Source organism: Mauremys reevesii, linkage group 7 (assembly GCF_016161935.1).
Source record: "Mauremys reevesii isolate NIE-2019 linkage group 7, ASM1616193v1, whole genome shotgun sequence".
Classification (NCBI taxonomy): Eukaryota; Metazoa; Chordata; order Testudines; family Geoemydidae; genus Mauremys; species Mauremys reevesii.
The window spans coordinates 79,463,182-79,479,895 of record NC_052629.1 but is presented as its reverse complement, the minus strand read 5'-3'; the positions used below and the strand labels follow the sequence as shown (position 1 = coordinate 79,479,895).

The window sequence follows — 16,714 nt, the reverse complement described above, 5'->3', positions numbered from 1 at the left end:
ATCTTGCCAGAGTCTTTGAGCATGAGCACTAGCCCTGCAGTGACGGAGAAGGAGCCTACGCCTAACTGTCAGCTGCTGCTTTATCTCACTAGGTGCTAGTGCAGTTCCCTTACAGCCTTTGCTTTGGGAGCCCTCCCTGGCCGCCTTACCTGCTCGAGTGAGTGTCTTGTAGATTGGGCACAGGTAGAAGCCCGTGGTTGGAGGTTTGCGGTTGGGAACAGGGACGAGCCAGATCACTGCCATCTCTGTGTAAAGCTCCTTGGGGCGTGACTCTGCTAGCTGAAAGGAGAGGGGATCCCAGCGAGCGCCTTCCAGAAACAGGCCATGAATATAACAACCCTGGGCGGGACGCTGGGCCAGCTCGCTCACTGACTCTCTCATCACCTAATGGCCCGAGGAAGAGCAGAATGTCACAAGAGGCCCACCACTAAACATCCGGACAGTGATCCACTCCTAACTGAGCACACACACCCTCCACCCCGCCAGCACCAGGAACTAGTGTAAACGTCCTGCTCCTAACAGCTGTGCTGCTTCCCAGGAGGGGCTGTGTTCCATTCATAAAAGGCTCTGAAAATGGTGGCCATAAACAGCCCTGGGGCATACTTGACTTTCAGTCTCCAGCTTGAGATTTTCAGGAACACTGAGCAGTCAATGGAAGCTGTGGATAGTTGGCAGCTCTGAAACCAGGCCCTGCAGTGGAGGGGTGTGAAAATGTGGGTGCACATACATATAAATGCCACAGTGGGGCACTGCTTGCTCTCAGCAGGTGGTGGCTAAAACGCCTAAGTCAGGCTTTTGGGCCCACGTGATGAGGCTTTTTGGAGGAGCGTGTTTGGGATTTGTCCCTGGGCTCTTCCCACAAGGTCAGATAGGACGGACGAGCGTTCTGTCCCCCTACTGGAGCCCTAACTTCCAAAAGTCAGTTAAACGTAGTGTAGCCAGAGTGGTCTGCAAAGGGCAGTCTACAGCTAGCGCTCCAGGCTAGGTGATGCACGCAGCTCCGTGGCTGACCTGTTAGGCAGTGGTGTCAAAGGGATGTGGGTCTCTACTCTCCTTGAGTTGGGTTCCTACGGCTGGAGAGCCAGCCAGTGCCAAGTCAACAGAACTCCCCCCAGGTCACTGACCTGAAAGTCAAACGCAATGGTATCGATGGAGATGATTGATTTCCTGGCAAAGTTCTGCAGCGTCCCTGTGAGAAAGGCTTGGGGGAAGAAGAAGCCACTGATCCAGAACACAGGCGGGATCCCCTTAGTGATCCATCGTTGCAGGAAGTCAATCCGCTGCAGCAGGTCATTAACCCAGGAGGCCAAGGGCTTCAGGGATGGGTATGCCTGCAGGAGACCAACAAGGGAGTGCTTTGTGCTGTCCTGAATCCTCTTGCTAGTTCAGACACCCATCCATCAGTAATAGGCTGCACCTGCTGCTTGGATTCTGCAGCTAACCAACCCACAAGAGACTAGTGGGGAAGGGGTGTCTTACAAAGACTGAAAAAGACCCTGTTTTCTGTCCAGACCAGCGCCTGTAGGGGTAGGGAAGGCATTGCTTCAAAAAAGCTAGGAGGTGGGCCTTTGTGCCAGGTCTAGGCTGTGCACACCACTAACCCCCCTCACCAATCTGGATGCTTTCTGCTGCTCACGGGGTGCAGCGTTTCGGTTTCCATTTCCATTTGGAGTAGACAGATTTGCATATTCACGATATAGTTCTTAGGAAACAACCACACAGTGATTATGCAAATCCCTGCCCTCGAGCTAGTGCCCACCAGTCAATCAGAGTGCAGAGACTCACATAGTGTTGGGCTGAGAAATAACTGTACAGTGATTTTATGCAAATAAGACTCCCACAACCTGTCCCAGCTGGGAAATGCATATCTGAGTAACAATGCCATTGTGCATAGATATTTAGGGAGCATCCCTGCCCTCCGATGGGCTGAGCCAATTCCAGGCAAGTATAATAAGTAATGCCAAGGTGCTGAAGGATGGGCATGTGTCAAGGTTCTGGGTGATTTGGGTTCTTTCCATAGGGAACCACAAGATAAAAGAGTCCTGCTGCTTTTCAAAACGTGGCAGAACATTTGCCTTTGACAAGGTTCCTCACCAAAGGCTCTTACGCAAAGTAAGCTGTCATGGGATAAGAGAGAAGATCCTTTCATGGATCAGTAACTGGTTAAGTGATAGGAAACTAAATGGTACATTTTCAGAATGGAGAGAGGTAAATAGTGCTGTCCCCACTACAGAGGTCTGTACTGGGACCAGTGCTGTTTAACATATTCATAAATGATCTGGAAAAAGGGGTAAACAGAGAGGTGGCAAAATTTGCAGATGCTCCAAAACTACTCAAGATAGTTAAGACCCAAGCAGACTGTGAAGAGCTACAAAGGGATCCCACAAAACTGTGTGACTAGGCAACAAAATGGCAGATGAAATTCAAAGTTGATAAATGCAAAGTAATGCACATTGGACAACATAATCCCAACTATACATAAAAAATGATGGGGTCTAAATGAGCTGTTAACACTCAAGAAAGAAATCTTGGAGTCATTGTGGATAGCTCTCTGAGAACATCCAATCAATGTGCAGCAGCAGTCAAAAAAGTGAACCAAATGTTGGGAATCATTAATAAAGGGATAGATAATAAGACAGAAAATATCATGTTGCCTCTATATAAATCAATGGTACGCCCACATCTTGACTACTGCATGCAGATGTGGTCACCCCATCTCAAAAACATATTGGAATTGGAAAAGGTTAAAAAAAGGGGAACAAAAATGATTAGGGGTATGGAACAGCTTCTGTGAGGAGAGAGAAGATTGGGGCTTTTCAGCTTGGAAAAGAGACAGCTAAGGGGGGATATGATTGAGGTCTATAAAAGCATGACTGGTGTGGTGAAAGTAAATAAGGAAGTGTATTTACTCCTTTTTATATCACAAGAACTAGGGGCCACCAAATGAAATTAATAGGCAGCAAGTTTAAAACAAACAACGGAAGTATTTCTTCACACAACACACAGTCAACCTGCGGAACTCTTTGCCAGAGGATGTTGTGAAGGCCAAGACAATAGCAAGGTTCAAAAAAGAACAAGATAAATTCATGGAGGATAGGTCCATCAATGGCTATTAGCCAGAATGGGCAGGGATGGTGTCTAGAGCCTCTGTTTGCCAGAAGCTGGGAATGGGCGACACGGGATGGATCACTTGATGATTACCTGTTCTGGTCATTCCCGCTGGGGCACCTGGCATTAGCCACTGTTGGAAGACAGGATACTGGGCTAGATGGACCTTTGGTCTGACCCAGTATGGCCATTCTTAAGAGGTAAATGTGGGACTTAGTAGAGAAATAGCTGCAAATGCCTAAGCTGGACTAAGGGTGGTAAGACTTGCAAACCTATGTGTAAAGCTCTGCTTGTGCACCTGAATCTTGACCTGCACCATGCCTGCATTTTCAGCCCAAGGTATGCATGTCATACTGTGGGGTAGTTTTTTTGGTGTGGATCAGAGCCCACTGGAGACTAGCATAAGACTCACTAATTCATTTCAGTATGTAACAGAATCAGGATCAGAACCCTTCTAATGGGGAAGTTCTAGTTTCACTGACCCCCGTGCCAGCTCTTAAGTCTCCTTTGTTCAAATCCTGAGCTGCTTCACCATGAAGGAAGGTCCATGCAGGCGATGTTCAAAACCTGACGAGCCAATGCTCCTGAACAGGCAGGTAGATGCATACCTTGGCATTCCAGAGCTCTGGAACAATATTGTTGAACAAGCTGTTGGCCATGAGCTCCAACTGGGAGGACATCACCACCAGGCCCTTCAGGGCTTTCAGCAAATCCTGCAGTGTCTGTGCAATTACTTCCAGCAGCCGATTGTACCTGAGCAACAAAGAGTAAGATAGGAGTTCTGGGGAAGGAGCAGAGCAATCCAAGACCGTGATTTATGAACACTGGCTGAGGTCTTCCAATGCTGAGGAATGAGACCATCACCATCAATGCGTAAAAACAACGCCCTTCTGATGTGCTGCACAACTTTAGCCCTACTGAAGTGTGGCCTTCTGGCCTGCAGCCCCAACCCAGAGAGTTTTGAAGAGCATGGAAAATGTCTCTAAACTCTGACCCTATCAGAATGCTCAGCTAACAATGGGAACTTGTAGTAAGTTCTCTCCGATAAATGACGCCTCTTGTCTACGTGGTTCTTTTACGTCTTTGAACCTTCAAACTTCAAATGCAGGATGAATTCCACTGAATAACCTGGAGTTCCTGTATTGAAAAGACACTCGATCCCTGCAGGACAGGTGGAATTTTAAGGCTGTAAGCCCTCTCTGTTGTCACTAACACAACATCTGAACCTAATCAACACTGGAACTCCAGTCCCACCACATGTGGTGCAAACAGCACTTGGTACCTTCCACAAGGACCAGCTGAAAAGGGGCTAAGTCGCTGCTTTCCCCTCTCCAGGAATGGCTGCTCTGAGAGCCTGCATAGCCATTTCCTTTCCCACTGGGGGCAGAAGCTCACATGCCAGTTCCCCTAGTGGTTCTGTAGAGGAGGTGTGTACCTGCAGACTGGAAGGCTGGGTGTGAGTAAGAGCTTTACCTGATCACCTCCTGCACCAGCACTGTGTTCATGGACTCCTCGTACAGCACCGGGTATTTCAGCATCACCTCCTGCAGGTTAATGGGGTCAGGGACCTTCTTCAAGATGTCCTTTGATGTCTCCTCTACAAGCTAGAAAGCAGATGGAACAAGGCATGAGAAGCTGCTCTGGAAATGACTTCTGGGCAGAGAACTTCAGAGGCCTTCTTAACTTGACAGCAGAAGGAACGAGCCTGACCAAGGTCAAAGGGGAAATGAATCGCTTCTGTTCCCTGGGGCCAGACTTACACATGGGGTTAGCAGTAACTTTGCTGCTGGTTATTTCCTCCAAAAAATGCTCCCTGAGGCAGGAATTCTTGAGTTGCAAAGTAAAGGCCTCTTCCTGACACTCTCTAAAGGTCATCCTTGAGGGGACTCCTTGAGGCACTCAATGGACAGGCTTGTTGGGGAAATTAAGAAAAAGTATTTGTGGTGTAGACCACATGCAAAGGAAAGGATGGCTGCCAAGAGCGACTTGAGACATTGAGTGACTTGAGATGGGGGAGGGTATATCTTTTATTGGACCAGCTTCTGTTGGTGAGAGAGACAAGTTTTCAAGCTACACAGAGCTCTTCCTCAGGTCTAGGTACCTACATACCTTTGAGGATCTGGGCCTACGTATTTAGCTCCTTGTATTATGTTGTTCTCTCATCCACCAGGAGGTGGCACAGACTCACCCGGCTGAATTGATACCACAGCTGTGTGTAGGAGAGGACATTTTCTTGTCGAAATACAGTGCATGAACCCCACTGGAAGGGCTAACTCAAAATCAACAGTTACATGACTGCCCAGCTTCCTGCCAGATCTTTTAGGGAATCTCATTCCCAATAAGGGTGTAATGGGAAGGGAACTACATTCCATCCCTATAATCAACGCTGTCCACCATCCCAGAGCTGCTTTCGCTCCACGTACACAATGCCAACATGATCCCAGAACAAGAAACGCCTCCCCCATGGGAGGCAACAAAGCTTTAGCAGTGCTCAGCAATGCTGAACAACTGTTCCAGTCAGGATGTGAAGAACACTATCCTGTGGAAACTACCAAGGGAGTTACACATCCCCAGACCAGGACACAAAGGCTAATGCCCCTGTGCAAAATACCATGTGGTTTATAATGAGCAGAAGGGGTCAGGACACTATTTGATAGTTTCTGAATGCTATCTCCAGTTGCAGAGCACCCTACCTTCAGTCCTGAGTCAGGGAGAAGAGTGCCAGCTACTGACTCACTAATAGCACGTCTTGTAGTTCCTGGGTTTTCCTTGGGGAGCAGGAGCGAAGGACCTTCCCTCCAAGGACTGACTAGACCTGATCCTGCTTGCCTTGTAAAATCTAGCTAGAGGGACTATGGCTGTAGTAGGCAGCAGTAACCAGCGGAGGGCGGGCTTTACCTTTCTTTGTCCCACATAGCAATTCAAACCACAGAGCACTGTATGTTACACTGAGTGTGTGGCAAGGCCAGCGACCGTGGTTACACACCTCCTCCCTGCCGCGGCCTCCTGAGGTGGACGTCTTTGGCTGCAGCTGAATGATGGCTCCGAGCAGGGCAAAGGTCTCATTCTGAGCAAAGGTGATGTTGGCATTGTCATGTAAGCTGAATATCTCCGGGGTGTCATTGAGCGGCAGACTCTTGATGTATTGGATGTATCCCTAGGGTGAAATCAGCCACAAGATTTGAGGTGAGGCGTGTGCATTGGAAGGGAGGAGGGGAAAACAGCATAGCTATATTCTGATGGTTATTGGCCCAGCAGAGTTTGAAAGAAGAGAGGAATATGACACATGCCTTTGGACTTCCTGGCTTTTATACAGCCTCATATCTTACATGGTGATGCACCAACAGAATGCTGTCAGACGTGGCTAGTTCGAGATGTCCCAGCACCAGAAAGGGGATGGGAGAGGAATAAGAGAATGGTAACAAGAATGATGAAGGGCTGACCTGGGAGGGAAGCTGAGGAGAATGCCATATGTGGGGTGGAGCTTGGCTCTGCACTAAAGGAGAAGGGATGTGAGGGCAGCGATCTGGAGAAGCAGCACATACCTCACCCACCTTGTCTCTTTAATGAGTGTATCTTTTATTGGATCAACTTCTGTTGGGGAGAGAGACCAGCTTTCGAGCCATGCAGAGTTCTGTCTCTCTCCCCAACAGAAGTGGGTCCAATAAAGATATTACTTAACTCACCTTGTCTCTCTAATATCCTGGGACTGACACAGCTACACCACCACTGTGTACACTCATCAAGATAGACAAGCGTCAAAAGCTGTAGGCTAACGCTGGTAAGGGTTCCACTCTGGGTCCACTTTGGGTGGTATTAGGCTAGATAACAATCTATACTCAAGCTACATATTATAAGGGTAGAGTCTTACTTTGGGGATTCTGAAAATAGCTACAAGCGACTGCAGAACCACTCATGTCACTTCTATTGCCACCAGAAGTCCTCAGTAGAAAGTCTTCTACTGTGCAGCTGGACATGCTTTTACATCATTATTATTTGTATTATGGCAGTGCCTAGGAGCCAATGTGCTAGGTGCTGTACAAACACAGACAAAGACAGCCCTGCCTCACGGTTCTATGTTGATTCTCTTGCTGTGAGATGTAGGTACAGAGTCAGATAAAAGCGGATTTGCAGGCTTTTATTACCTTGTACTTTCTGCTAATTCACTCGGACATTATCACATTCTTCCAGAAGATGATCTCACATTTGGAGTCTCCAGGTTCTATTTAGCGTTCTGCTCTGTGCCTGTGAGGCTAGGAGAACATGTGGGTTTACGAGCTGAGTACTTACATTAAGGTCATAGGTGGTGCTGATCTGTCTGTAGATCCCTGACTCGGAATAAGCAAAATCCTCAGTTAGAACTTCCGGCTTGTAGAAATCTTCTAATATATTCATGATGCATCGCCTGTCCCAATCATCTGTCACTCGGCCTCCATAATTGATCTCGCCAGCTGTATACTTCAGAACCTGCAAAGGAAAATGTTACCTTAGAAGCAACATCCTACCCCAAAGAACTCATTGCAAATTTTAAGCTGGGACATGAACTTGAATCTCAGCAAGAAAGAAAGTGAAGGATGACTTGGTAAATCTTTGGGAAAGTCTGTCTCGCTGCATGGTCTGTTATAAATTTCTAGTCCATAGCATGAGGGAAATTACTGCTGGGAACAGCCTGCAATGGTAGGAATATAGACTACTGCATGCAATATCTTTAAATGTATATGGTTTTTGGAATTGTGGGTGGTAAGGCAATCATTTCAGGGGGCACTCCAGTCCTCTGGTCTCCATGGCGAACATAGGGGCCCACCAGAAGCCCAGGGATGGCAAAGAATGGAGCTGGCCCATGGAATGGGAGTTATGACATTCCACGCAGGTTCCGCAGGGCAAATCAGGGCTTGTATATTTTACTGCTGCTGGATTTGTGTGAGACTGCAAACAATTCCATGCAACTTTCCACAACAGTCAGAGGGGATGAAACTGAACACACAGGCAGATCGAGCTTCTGAAATCCAGTGTCTCCTAGGTTGTCTCCAGACACCTTCAATGATGCCCCCATCGTTATCACACACTATACTGCTTCCATGGACTTTCCCAGCTGTGTAGAGTTCCCACACTCACAACAGAGCACATGCAGCCTCCTTATGCACCAGCAACCTCTCCAGCGCCCATTCAGAGGTAAGGCAGACCAGCTCTCCATTCCCACCTTGTACGGGATGTCTGCATATTCGTCCAAGAACATCTTTAGCTGGCTGATGCAGATGCGGAGGTCTCCATCCGTGAACTCATATGGGATATTGAACCCCAGTGGCCCAAACTTCCGCCGCTCCAGAGCATTACCATGGAACAGGCAAAGTGACAGCAGCAAGGCCTTAAACTCGGAGATCTACAGGACATGGGGACAATAAGAGGAACAAGTGTTATTTGACCAGTGGTTGGCTCTCTCTTTTTGGAGGAGATATGTATGCTCTTAGGCACATCAGCAGGCGGAAAGCTAAAGTGCCCAACCTGCTGATTTCAGAAGGCTGACAAGGAGCCCAGCCCAAAGGTCTGGAATATTGGTCCTAGCTATGCCATTTGGGAAAGTCATGGGCCAACATTTTCAAACTTGAGTGTCTAAAGTTATGATTCTAAATAAGGATATAAGGGTGAATTTTAGACATCTCAGTTTGAAAAGGTAGGCCACAATATTTCCAATAGGCCCCAGAGTTCCTGCTGTTTGAAATATGTGACGGAACCCATACTGCTGAGGTTTCATGCCAGGAGAGGGACACTCAACCCATAAGGCCCTACAAAACCAGTCTGCTCCTCAGTGATCCAACGGCAGCAGGAAGAATGAGTCTAGCCAAGTGGTCCAGGCAGAGAGCTGGGGGAAAGGATGTGGTTCTTACCTTGGAGCAGGAGTTCAGGAAGTCATCACTCAGGCTAATGTAGGACTTCAGCAGATTGGCCTTGACACCTCGGGGGGGCTCAATGGTCATCTTGGAGCCATTCTGGAGGATAGACACTGGGAACTGGTTACTGGGTAAACTGGTGAGCCAAAGGCGAAAGTCACGGTGCACCTAGACAAATAAAGGGATTGTAAGTTGTAAGATGAGGTTCAACAAGGACAAGTGCAGAGTCCTGCACTTAGGACAGAAGAATCCCATTCACTGTTACAGACTAGGGACCGAATGGCTAGGAAGCAGTTCTGCAGAAAAGGATCTAGGGGTTACAGTGAATGAGAAGCTGGATATGAGTCAACAGTGTGCCCCTGTTGCCAAGAAGGCTAACGGCATTTTGGGCTGTATAAGTAGGGGCATTGCCAGCAGATCGAGGGACGTGATCATTCCCCTCTATTCAACATTGGTGAGGCCTCATCTGGAGTAATGTGTCCAGTTTTGGGCCCCATACTACAAGAAGGATGTGGAAAAACTGGAAAGAGTCCAGCGGAGGGCAACAAAAATGATTAGGGGGCTGGAGCACATGACTTATGAGGAGAGGCTGAGGGAACTGGGATTGTTTAGTCTGCAGAAGAGAAGAATGAGGGGGGATTTGATAGCTGCTTTCAACTACCTGAAAGGGGGTTCCAAAGAGGATGGATCTAGATTGTTCTCAGTGGTACCTGATGACAGAACAAGGAGTAATGGTCTCAAGTTGAAGTGGGGGAGGTTTAGGTTAGATATTAGGAAAAACTTTTACCTAGGGGGGGGGTGGAATCTCCTTCCTTAGAGGTTTTTAAGGTCAAGCTTGACAAAGCCCTGGCTGGGATGATTTAGTTGGAAATTGGTCCTGCTTTGAGCAGGGGGTTGGACTAGATGACCTCCTGAGGTCCCTTCCAACCCTGATATTCTATGATTCTAAGTGCGCTGAGGTTTAAGATACCTGTTTACTAAGGAAGTTTAGTGGAAGCCTTCTTAACTGGAGGTCCTCCTCCCTCACTACCAGGCAATGCTCTTCCCAACTCAGATGGAACAAACCTCTCCAGAGGGATCCATTTCTCCTGAGATCCCCTGTGCTCAGAACCACTGGAAACTCTTTCAGCAGAGTAGTTTCAGCCCTGCTCAAGTACCCAGCCGCATTAAAGGCTTTTCTGTTGATGAGCAGACCTATCCCAGTCAGATATCAAGATGTGTGGCACATTGTTATTGCCCAAAGTGCTAATACAATGCAATAATCTGCCTGCCAGATTTTCAAATGGGTTTTATTAATGAAGTAGGGTAATCCAACAGCTAGAAAAATTCTATTGCTGTCACATGGTGGGCACATCTCTGGTGGGCATCACCAGGGTGGATGTAGCTGGACATGGTGCAGTTTTTCTGTATCACGTGTGAGCAGTTTGAGGGCAAAGAACAGAAACACTCAGACACAGTCAGACATCAAAGATAATACAACAGTCTAGGAGGTAGCTACGTCTCTGCCTGTTGATGGCTTCACAAATTAGGACTACTACTTTGAATTCATGACATGGACAGACCTGACCTAACTAGAGAGTTAATGAAGAACCAAGCAGTGGGTGAATCAAGTAGTCCCTGCTCAGTATCACTGGAAAGATTCAAAGGTAGGTAACTGCAGTCCAACCCAAATGCAGCTTTTTCAGTGAGCAGCCTATGGCTCACTGGTATCTGTACTATACTGTGGTAAGAAGCAAGCATCTCTGGATAAGGTGGGTATGAGCTGTTTGCTCAGAAGAACAAAACAAGTGAGAAACTGCCACCAACAATGGCCTCTGTCAGGCAGCTCCTGGAACATGCAATTTATCAGTCATACATACAGTTATGTATATTCAAGTGTCCCCTGTCAACATTGGATTGGAGATAGATAGCACAGGACATCTTGTTCCTAAAATGACGGTGCCACCACCTGCTCCAGAAGTCATCCTCGTCTTTGTGCAACATGGCTTTGAGAGTACCCATGCAACAAGGAGCTGCAAATGCCGCAGGAAGACTTGGTGTGCTCCGATGTATGCAACTGTGAGTGATGAGAGTAGCAACAGAGTATTGAATGCATTGGATACAGATTCTGTGGAGGAGTAGAAATGTTTCAACTATCTGCCGATTACTGTGGCTACTTTTGTGAGTAAATATAACTTGAGGGGGTGTTGCATTAGACATTCAGTAGCTCATAGTTAGATGTAGGGTTATATAAGAATGTATGGTTATATTTTGTTATTCAGACGCTATATTTATACAAGACATTCTACAGTCCTTCTACTAAGAGTCATTTCTGTTATATAAGTAGTTTACATGTATTACTGCATTCAGTAAGCAAATAATTACAGTTGTACCATGTGTGCTATAGACTGGCCTCCGGTTGAGCAAAAATATGTTTTATATTAGGAGGTAGGAGTCTTCTTATCTGCATAGCTGCCTACAAATCGCAGACCAATTTTTTTTTCTGAAATCAGTCCACTCTACAACAATGGCAAATATTTTGATGTATTACATGGTGGAAACAAGTTCATATTGTCATAACCAATGGCACAAAAGTACGAGAAAATGCATAAAATCACTGGGGCTAAATATTTCCCAAACTTTCCAAAACTGTACTATTTTGAGTACATAGTTGCATTATCAATTAAGCTTCCTGCTCATTTTGCTCAAAATTAAGCTATGTTTCTATGAGTTATGATTCTTTCTGTGATTTTATGATTCTTTTCAGATTGGATGCCTGATAACATTTACACATTACGTGATATAGAAAAACTGCTTCCGGCACCTACAGCCCCCTTGGTGATGACCACAGGATATGTGCCTAACATGTGGTAACAATTACATTTTTCTAGCTGCTGGGTTTCCTCTTAGTGCCCAAAATGGGTCCAGGCTTGTAGACTAACAGATCCACTGGAGACTTTTCCACTGGACATAGGCCTCGTGCTATTGTGCTCCCTGGAGTGTTGTAAGCTACTACCCACTCTCTAGCCAACCCAGGCAGCTCTTTGTCATTGGGGAGGCTCTCTGAAGAGAGAAGAAAGCTCTAGAGTGACAAGGCCTGGCCATCATTCCTCCATCAGGTCAGTAACATCTGTAACTTCCTTAAGAGGGTTGGTGTAACATAGATGTTTCAGTGTCACTCCAGGCTGGAAATGTCAGCCAGTGATTATGGCAGTAAAGGGGTGATGGCTCCAAGCACAAGGCAAATGAGTGACCAGGACACCAGTGCAATGTTCCATCAGTGGGATGGAAACAGCGGGTGGAACTGGGAAGGTGATAACGGAGGGAGGGTACTTAACTGGACTGGCAGAAAAGGAGCAATTATAGTGCCATCGAAGTGATGTCACTGAGCTGATATATGAAAAGGTAAGTGTTAAGAATTGTTAACATTGGGCTGGAGGAGGAGGTGTGCACAGGGCAGCAGTGCATCATGGGACTGGTGAGTCACATCCTATCAAATAGGCAACTAACTCTGCCCACACTGAATGGGTGTGGGAAAAGAGATCACAGGATAAGATAGTCTCCTTCCTGGTCCAGAGGAAGCTGGGTAAAGCTGTGGAATAAAACATTAGGCTGAAATTCAAGGAGAACATCCATGTGTGTGTTTGTGTAACCTTGTCAGGATTGATGCTCTCCATGAGTCTCTCCAGCGAAGGCATCCAGCTTGGGGCTAAGTGGCAGTTCTGGAAGAAGACCCACTTCCCACGTTCCATAGCACTTCGCATCATAGCCTCGGCTCGGGGACCCTAAGGAAGAAAACCAAAATTCCCCAACTTTACCATACCTACTGTATGCTATATTGTTTGTTAGAATGACTGCATGTGACATCAGTGCTCAAAGACATTCAAACCATTTAAGCTACTTTTCCACTCAACTGTTGGTCTGATGCCCGCATAAACCAAATGGCAAAATTCCAACCAAACCAGTGTCTCAGAAAAGCATTTTAACAATATAAGAGGGACATAGGCCACAGTTAAGTCTATGCCTGAAGTTAGTTTTGCTTTCCACCTACTTTTATAAGAAAGGTTTTTTAAAAAAAAATCTGCTCCAAAAGAGAATCGGAGAGAGAATCTACAAACTACAAATGTCCATTCTACAAATGTCCATGCCAATTCAATGGCATTTCTAAGCCATTGAAGAAATGCGAGTGGATGTTGCTGCTGAATGAATCCCTCAAGCCACTAGGAACCTCTGTGACCGGCTGGGACCAAAGGGGGTGTTTTCAGAATGGTGGGGTAGGATTTGGTTTTCCTGGAGTAAACCCTTGTGTACTGAGATGACTATATTGCTCAGAATGAGTGAAGTGGAACCAGTGGATTACCTGCCCCTGCCCCAGGGAAATAGCCGTCAGCTTCTTGGAGAACTTCATTTCTTCAGCAAATTTGTAGAGATCAGCAGCTGGGTCTGTCCCAGGTGAGAGCACGAATATCAAAGGCGTAGTAGAGGTGGACTCTTTGAACACTGCAGTGAGGTCTGAAGTCTGAAAGACAGGAAGGCTTCTCACTCAGAGTAATATCTGATGACCTGCGCTGGGGAGGGCAAGCAAAAGGAGAAGGCATTCTCTCAGGTCCAACGGCCTGCCTCTGCCACTATGTTCACTGTCGTGTCTGTCCTCAGGAATCAGTCTTCCTGATGAGTGGAAATAATCTGTTCTAGAGACAGGTCTTTGACCCAGATAATGCTTCAGGAGGCCGAGTGCAGAGGCCTTTGCTTCCTCCTTTTTTAACTTATTTGCCACTATATCCCTGGGGGCCTGATCCAAAGCTCAAGGAAGCCAAAGGGAGTCTCTCCATTGATTGTGGTGGGGTTTGGATCAGAGAGCTGGTCCCCTTCCATTCCTTAGTTATCCATTCTAACTCCTTCCTCCTTTCCCTGCATCAGTCACTCTCACTCACCCTGTGGGCAATGTCTTCCACCACCATATGCTCCAGGAACCATTGATCTCCTCCTCCTCCTGTTGCCTCCAGTGAATCACTGCCTGGTACCACCACTGAAGCCCCTCTGAAAATCCAGCCCCTTTTATATGGATTTAGGTGCCTAACTCTGGGCAGCCATATTTGAAGATTGTGGCCCGATGTGTAACTGGTTTAAAATGGTGCATCTGGCAGGCAGACAGCTACCACACACTTCTGCCCAGACACGTCTCTTTTACCCTAATCGAACGGAAGCCATTGGCTGTCACGTGGGAATTCCTGCATTTTCTTTACAGAATGCTCTCGAAAGGGTGGTTTGAACTGCTTGATGTTAAAACTGGCAAGCAGACGATATGCAACGACTGCTTCCTAGTCTGCTACCCCTGGCTCTGCCAGGGCTTTGACACTGGGGGTCCAATTTGTAAATATGGGGATACTTCTCATAAGATGTTAAAATCCCACCTTTGGTTGCTGACTGGCATCAGGTGCATAAACCAGTTACTGAGACCTGCTGCTCATAGGAAAGGTGTCCTGGTATAGCTAGGGCACTTAGCCTATATCTGTAAACAAGCGTTCCCCTATGTCTACACTTCTGGCAGCCAATAGCGTACAGGTACTACACGTATGGCTGCACACTGCAGTGAAACCCTCCAGCAGAGGGGAGGCAGAGGAGAAAGGCTCCAGCAGTGGGACACTACACTGCTAACAATAGCAGTGTAGATGGGGAAGGTGCTACTTGGGTGCGTAGAAAGCTATCCCTAATAGTTCAGGCGTGTAGGGAACTTACTCTCCTCTACTTGCCTAAGCTGGGCCTCACCGCCTAGACTGCTATCTATACCTGTGTTAGCTGGGCATGCAGTGTCTCTACTCTATGCACAGCCATAATGGTAGACATACCTTAAGTTAGATCAGCACGACCCATAGTATGGATGCAGCTATATCGGTATGAAGAAGCCTTGTAGCTGTATAGGTTATTTCCCTTCCTATATGAGAACAGCTATAGTATAAAGCAACTTCATAATGGTATAAATGCAACCACACTAGGGGGGTTGTGCCACTTTCATTATCCTGGTATAGTTAAAGCACTACAGCTTTCTAGTGTCGACAAGACTGTACATGCCTAAATGCTGCTTTGCACTTCCAAGTGATCTATTAAGGATGCTGCATTGATAAACTCTGCTCTGCAGAATGTTGATGATGACGATGCTCGCTTTGCATTCCTATGGCATCTTTCACCCACCTCTCTCACATGGCTTTAAAAAGGCTGGCAAGTACCTACCTTTTCCAGATGGAGAAACTGAGGCACACATCCTTCCAGTGATGTGCTCAAGTTCTCAGAGCAAAGTGGAGAACAGAATCTAGGCCTTCTGCCTTCCTAATCTCTGCTGTCACCTCCAGCCATGCCTCCTCTCTGCCTTTGATCCTACTGGGTCAGGGCGGGCAAACTATGGCCCACAGGCTGGATCCGGCCCGCCAGCTGTTTTAAGCCAGCCCCTGAGCCGCACCAAGCGTCTCAGCCCTGCTCCGGCCGGGGCACTGGGTTGGGGGCTGCACCACATGATTCGGCACCGCCTCGGCCGGGGCGCTGGGTTGGGGGCCACACCACATGGCTCGGCCCCACTCCGGCTGGGGCTCTGGGTCGGGGCCGCACCACACAGCTCGGCCCCACTCCGGCTGGAGCTCTGTGTCGGGGCCGCAGCGCATGGTGCGGCCCCGCTCCTGCTCTCTAAACCCCTCAATCCCAACCTGGAACACCCTCCTGAACAGGGACGGCTCTAGCTTTTTTGCCGCCCCAAGCACAGCAGGCAAGCTGCCTTTGGCAGCTTGCCGCGGCTTCGGCATACCCACAGCTGAATTGCCGCCAAATCCGCAGGACCGGCGGACCTCCCACAGGCAAGCTGCCGAAGGCTGCCTGACTGCTGCCCTCGCAGGGACCGCTAGGGTGCTCCCCGCAGCTTGCCGCCCCAGGCACGCGCTTGGAGTGCTGGTGCCTGGAGCCGCCGCTGCTCCTGCACCCCAAACCTCTCATCCCCAGCCCCACCCCAGAGCCCAACCCCCGCACCCCAACCCCAATTTTGTGAGCATTCATGGCCCTCCATACGATTTCTATTCCCTGATGTGGCCCTCGGGCCAAAAAGTTTGCCCAGCCCTGTACTGGGTAGTTTTCAGTGTATGGTTATTAGTTCCAGATTAACAGTAATTCTGAGGTTAAAGGGCAGTGGGTGGATCATCATCACCCAATACTCACTCAGTGAGTACAGACAGTGTGGCTGGTGGATAGAGCACTGGACTGGGACTCAGGAGGCCTGGATTCTATGTGTGGCTCTGCCACTGGCCTGTCGACCTTGGCCAAGTCACCTCACTGCTCAAAGCCTCAGTTTACCCATCTGCAAAATGGAGATAATGACACTGACCTGCTTTACAAAGGGTTTTGAGATCTATTGATGAAAAGTGCTGTATAAAAGCTAGGCATTATTTAAACAAGGGATGTTGTAAAGCATTCATTTAAAGCTAAATCAGCATCTGCCGCTAGCCTGGCTGGGGTGATCAAGGGCAGCGTACAGTCGGTTTGCATCATTCCCATCCATTGTCAATGGAAATGCCTTCTGCCATGGCATTATCTTGGCCAGTTACCTGCGGTTCGATAAAGCGCTGATCCAGATTCATGGCCACAAAATCCTGCATGGCATTGGTGACCTTATCCCCTCGCAGGCAGCGCAGGGGCAGCAGCTTCTGGAAGGAGTCCAACGTGCTGTTCCACTTTCCAGGCAAGGGCTCTCTGCAAGA

The 16,714-nt window shown here is 47.8% G+C and overlaps 1 protein-coding gene across 7 annotated transcripts in view; it reads right to left on the bottom strand.

The window, feature by feature from the left end:
• DNAH1 (dynein axonemal heavy chain 1) overlaps positions 1-16,714 on the bottom strand; it is a 172,243-nt gene that overhangs the window by 1,028 nt on the left and 154,501 nt on the right. For 5 of the 7 annotated variants that reach the window (XM_039546880.1, XM_039546878.1, XM_039546876.1 and 2 more), the window contains 11 exons: positions 16,562-16,706; positions 13,336-13,494; positions 12,629-12,760; positions 8,994-9,164; positions 8,309-8,488; positions 7,399-7,575; positions 6,095-6,265; positions 4,582-4,712; positions 3,717-3,861; positions 1,125-1,331; positions 150-384 (listed from right to left, as the gene is read on the bottom strand). In XM_039546880.1, the coding sequence (XP_039402814.1) occupies positions 150-384; positions 1,125-1,331; positions 3,717-3,861; positions 4,582-4,712; positions 6,095-6,265; positions 7,399-7,575; positions 8,309-8,488; positions 8,994-9,164; positions 12,629-12,760; positions 13,336-13,494; positions 16,562-16,706 (1,853 nt within the window). Of the gene's footprint in view, positions 1-149; positions 385-1,124; positions 1,332-3,716; positions 3,862-4,581; positions 4,713-6,094; positions 6,266-7,398; positions 7,576-8,308; positions 8,489-8,993; positions 9,165-12,628; positions 12,761-13,335; positions 13,544-16,561; positions 16,707-16,714 lie in introns of those variants that run through there. The other 2 variants (XM_039546882.1, XR_005601199.1) reach the window with 2 other exon arrangements.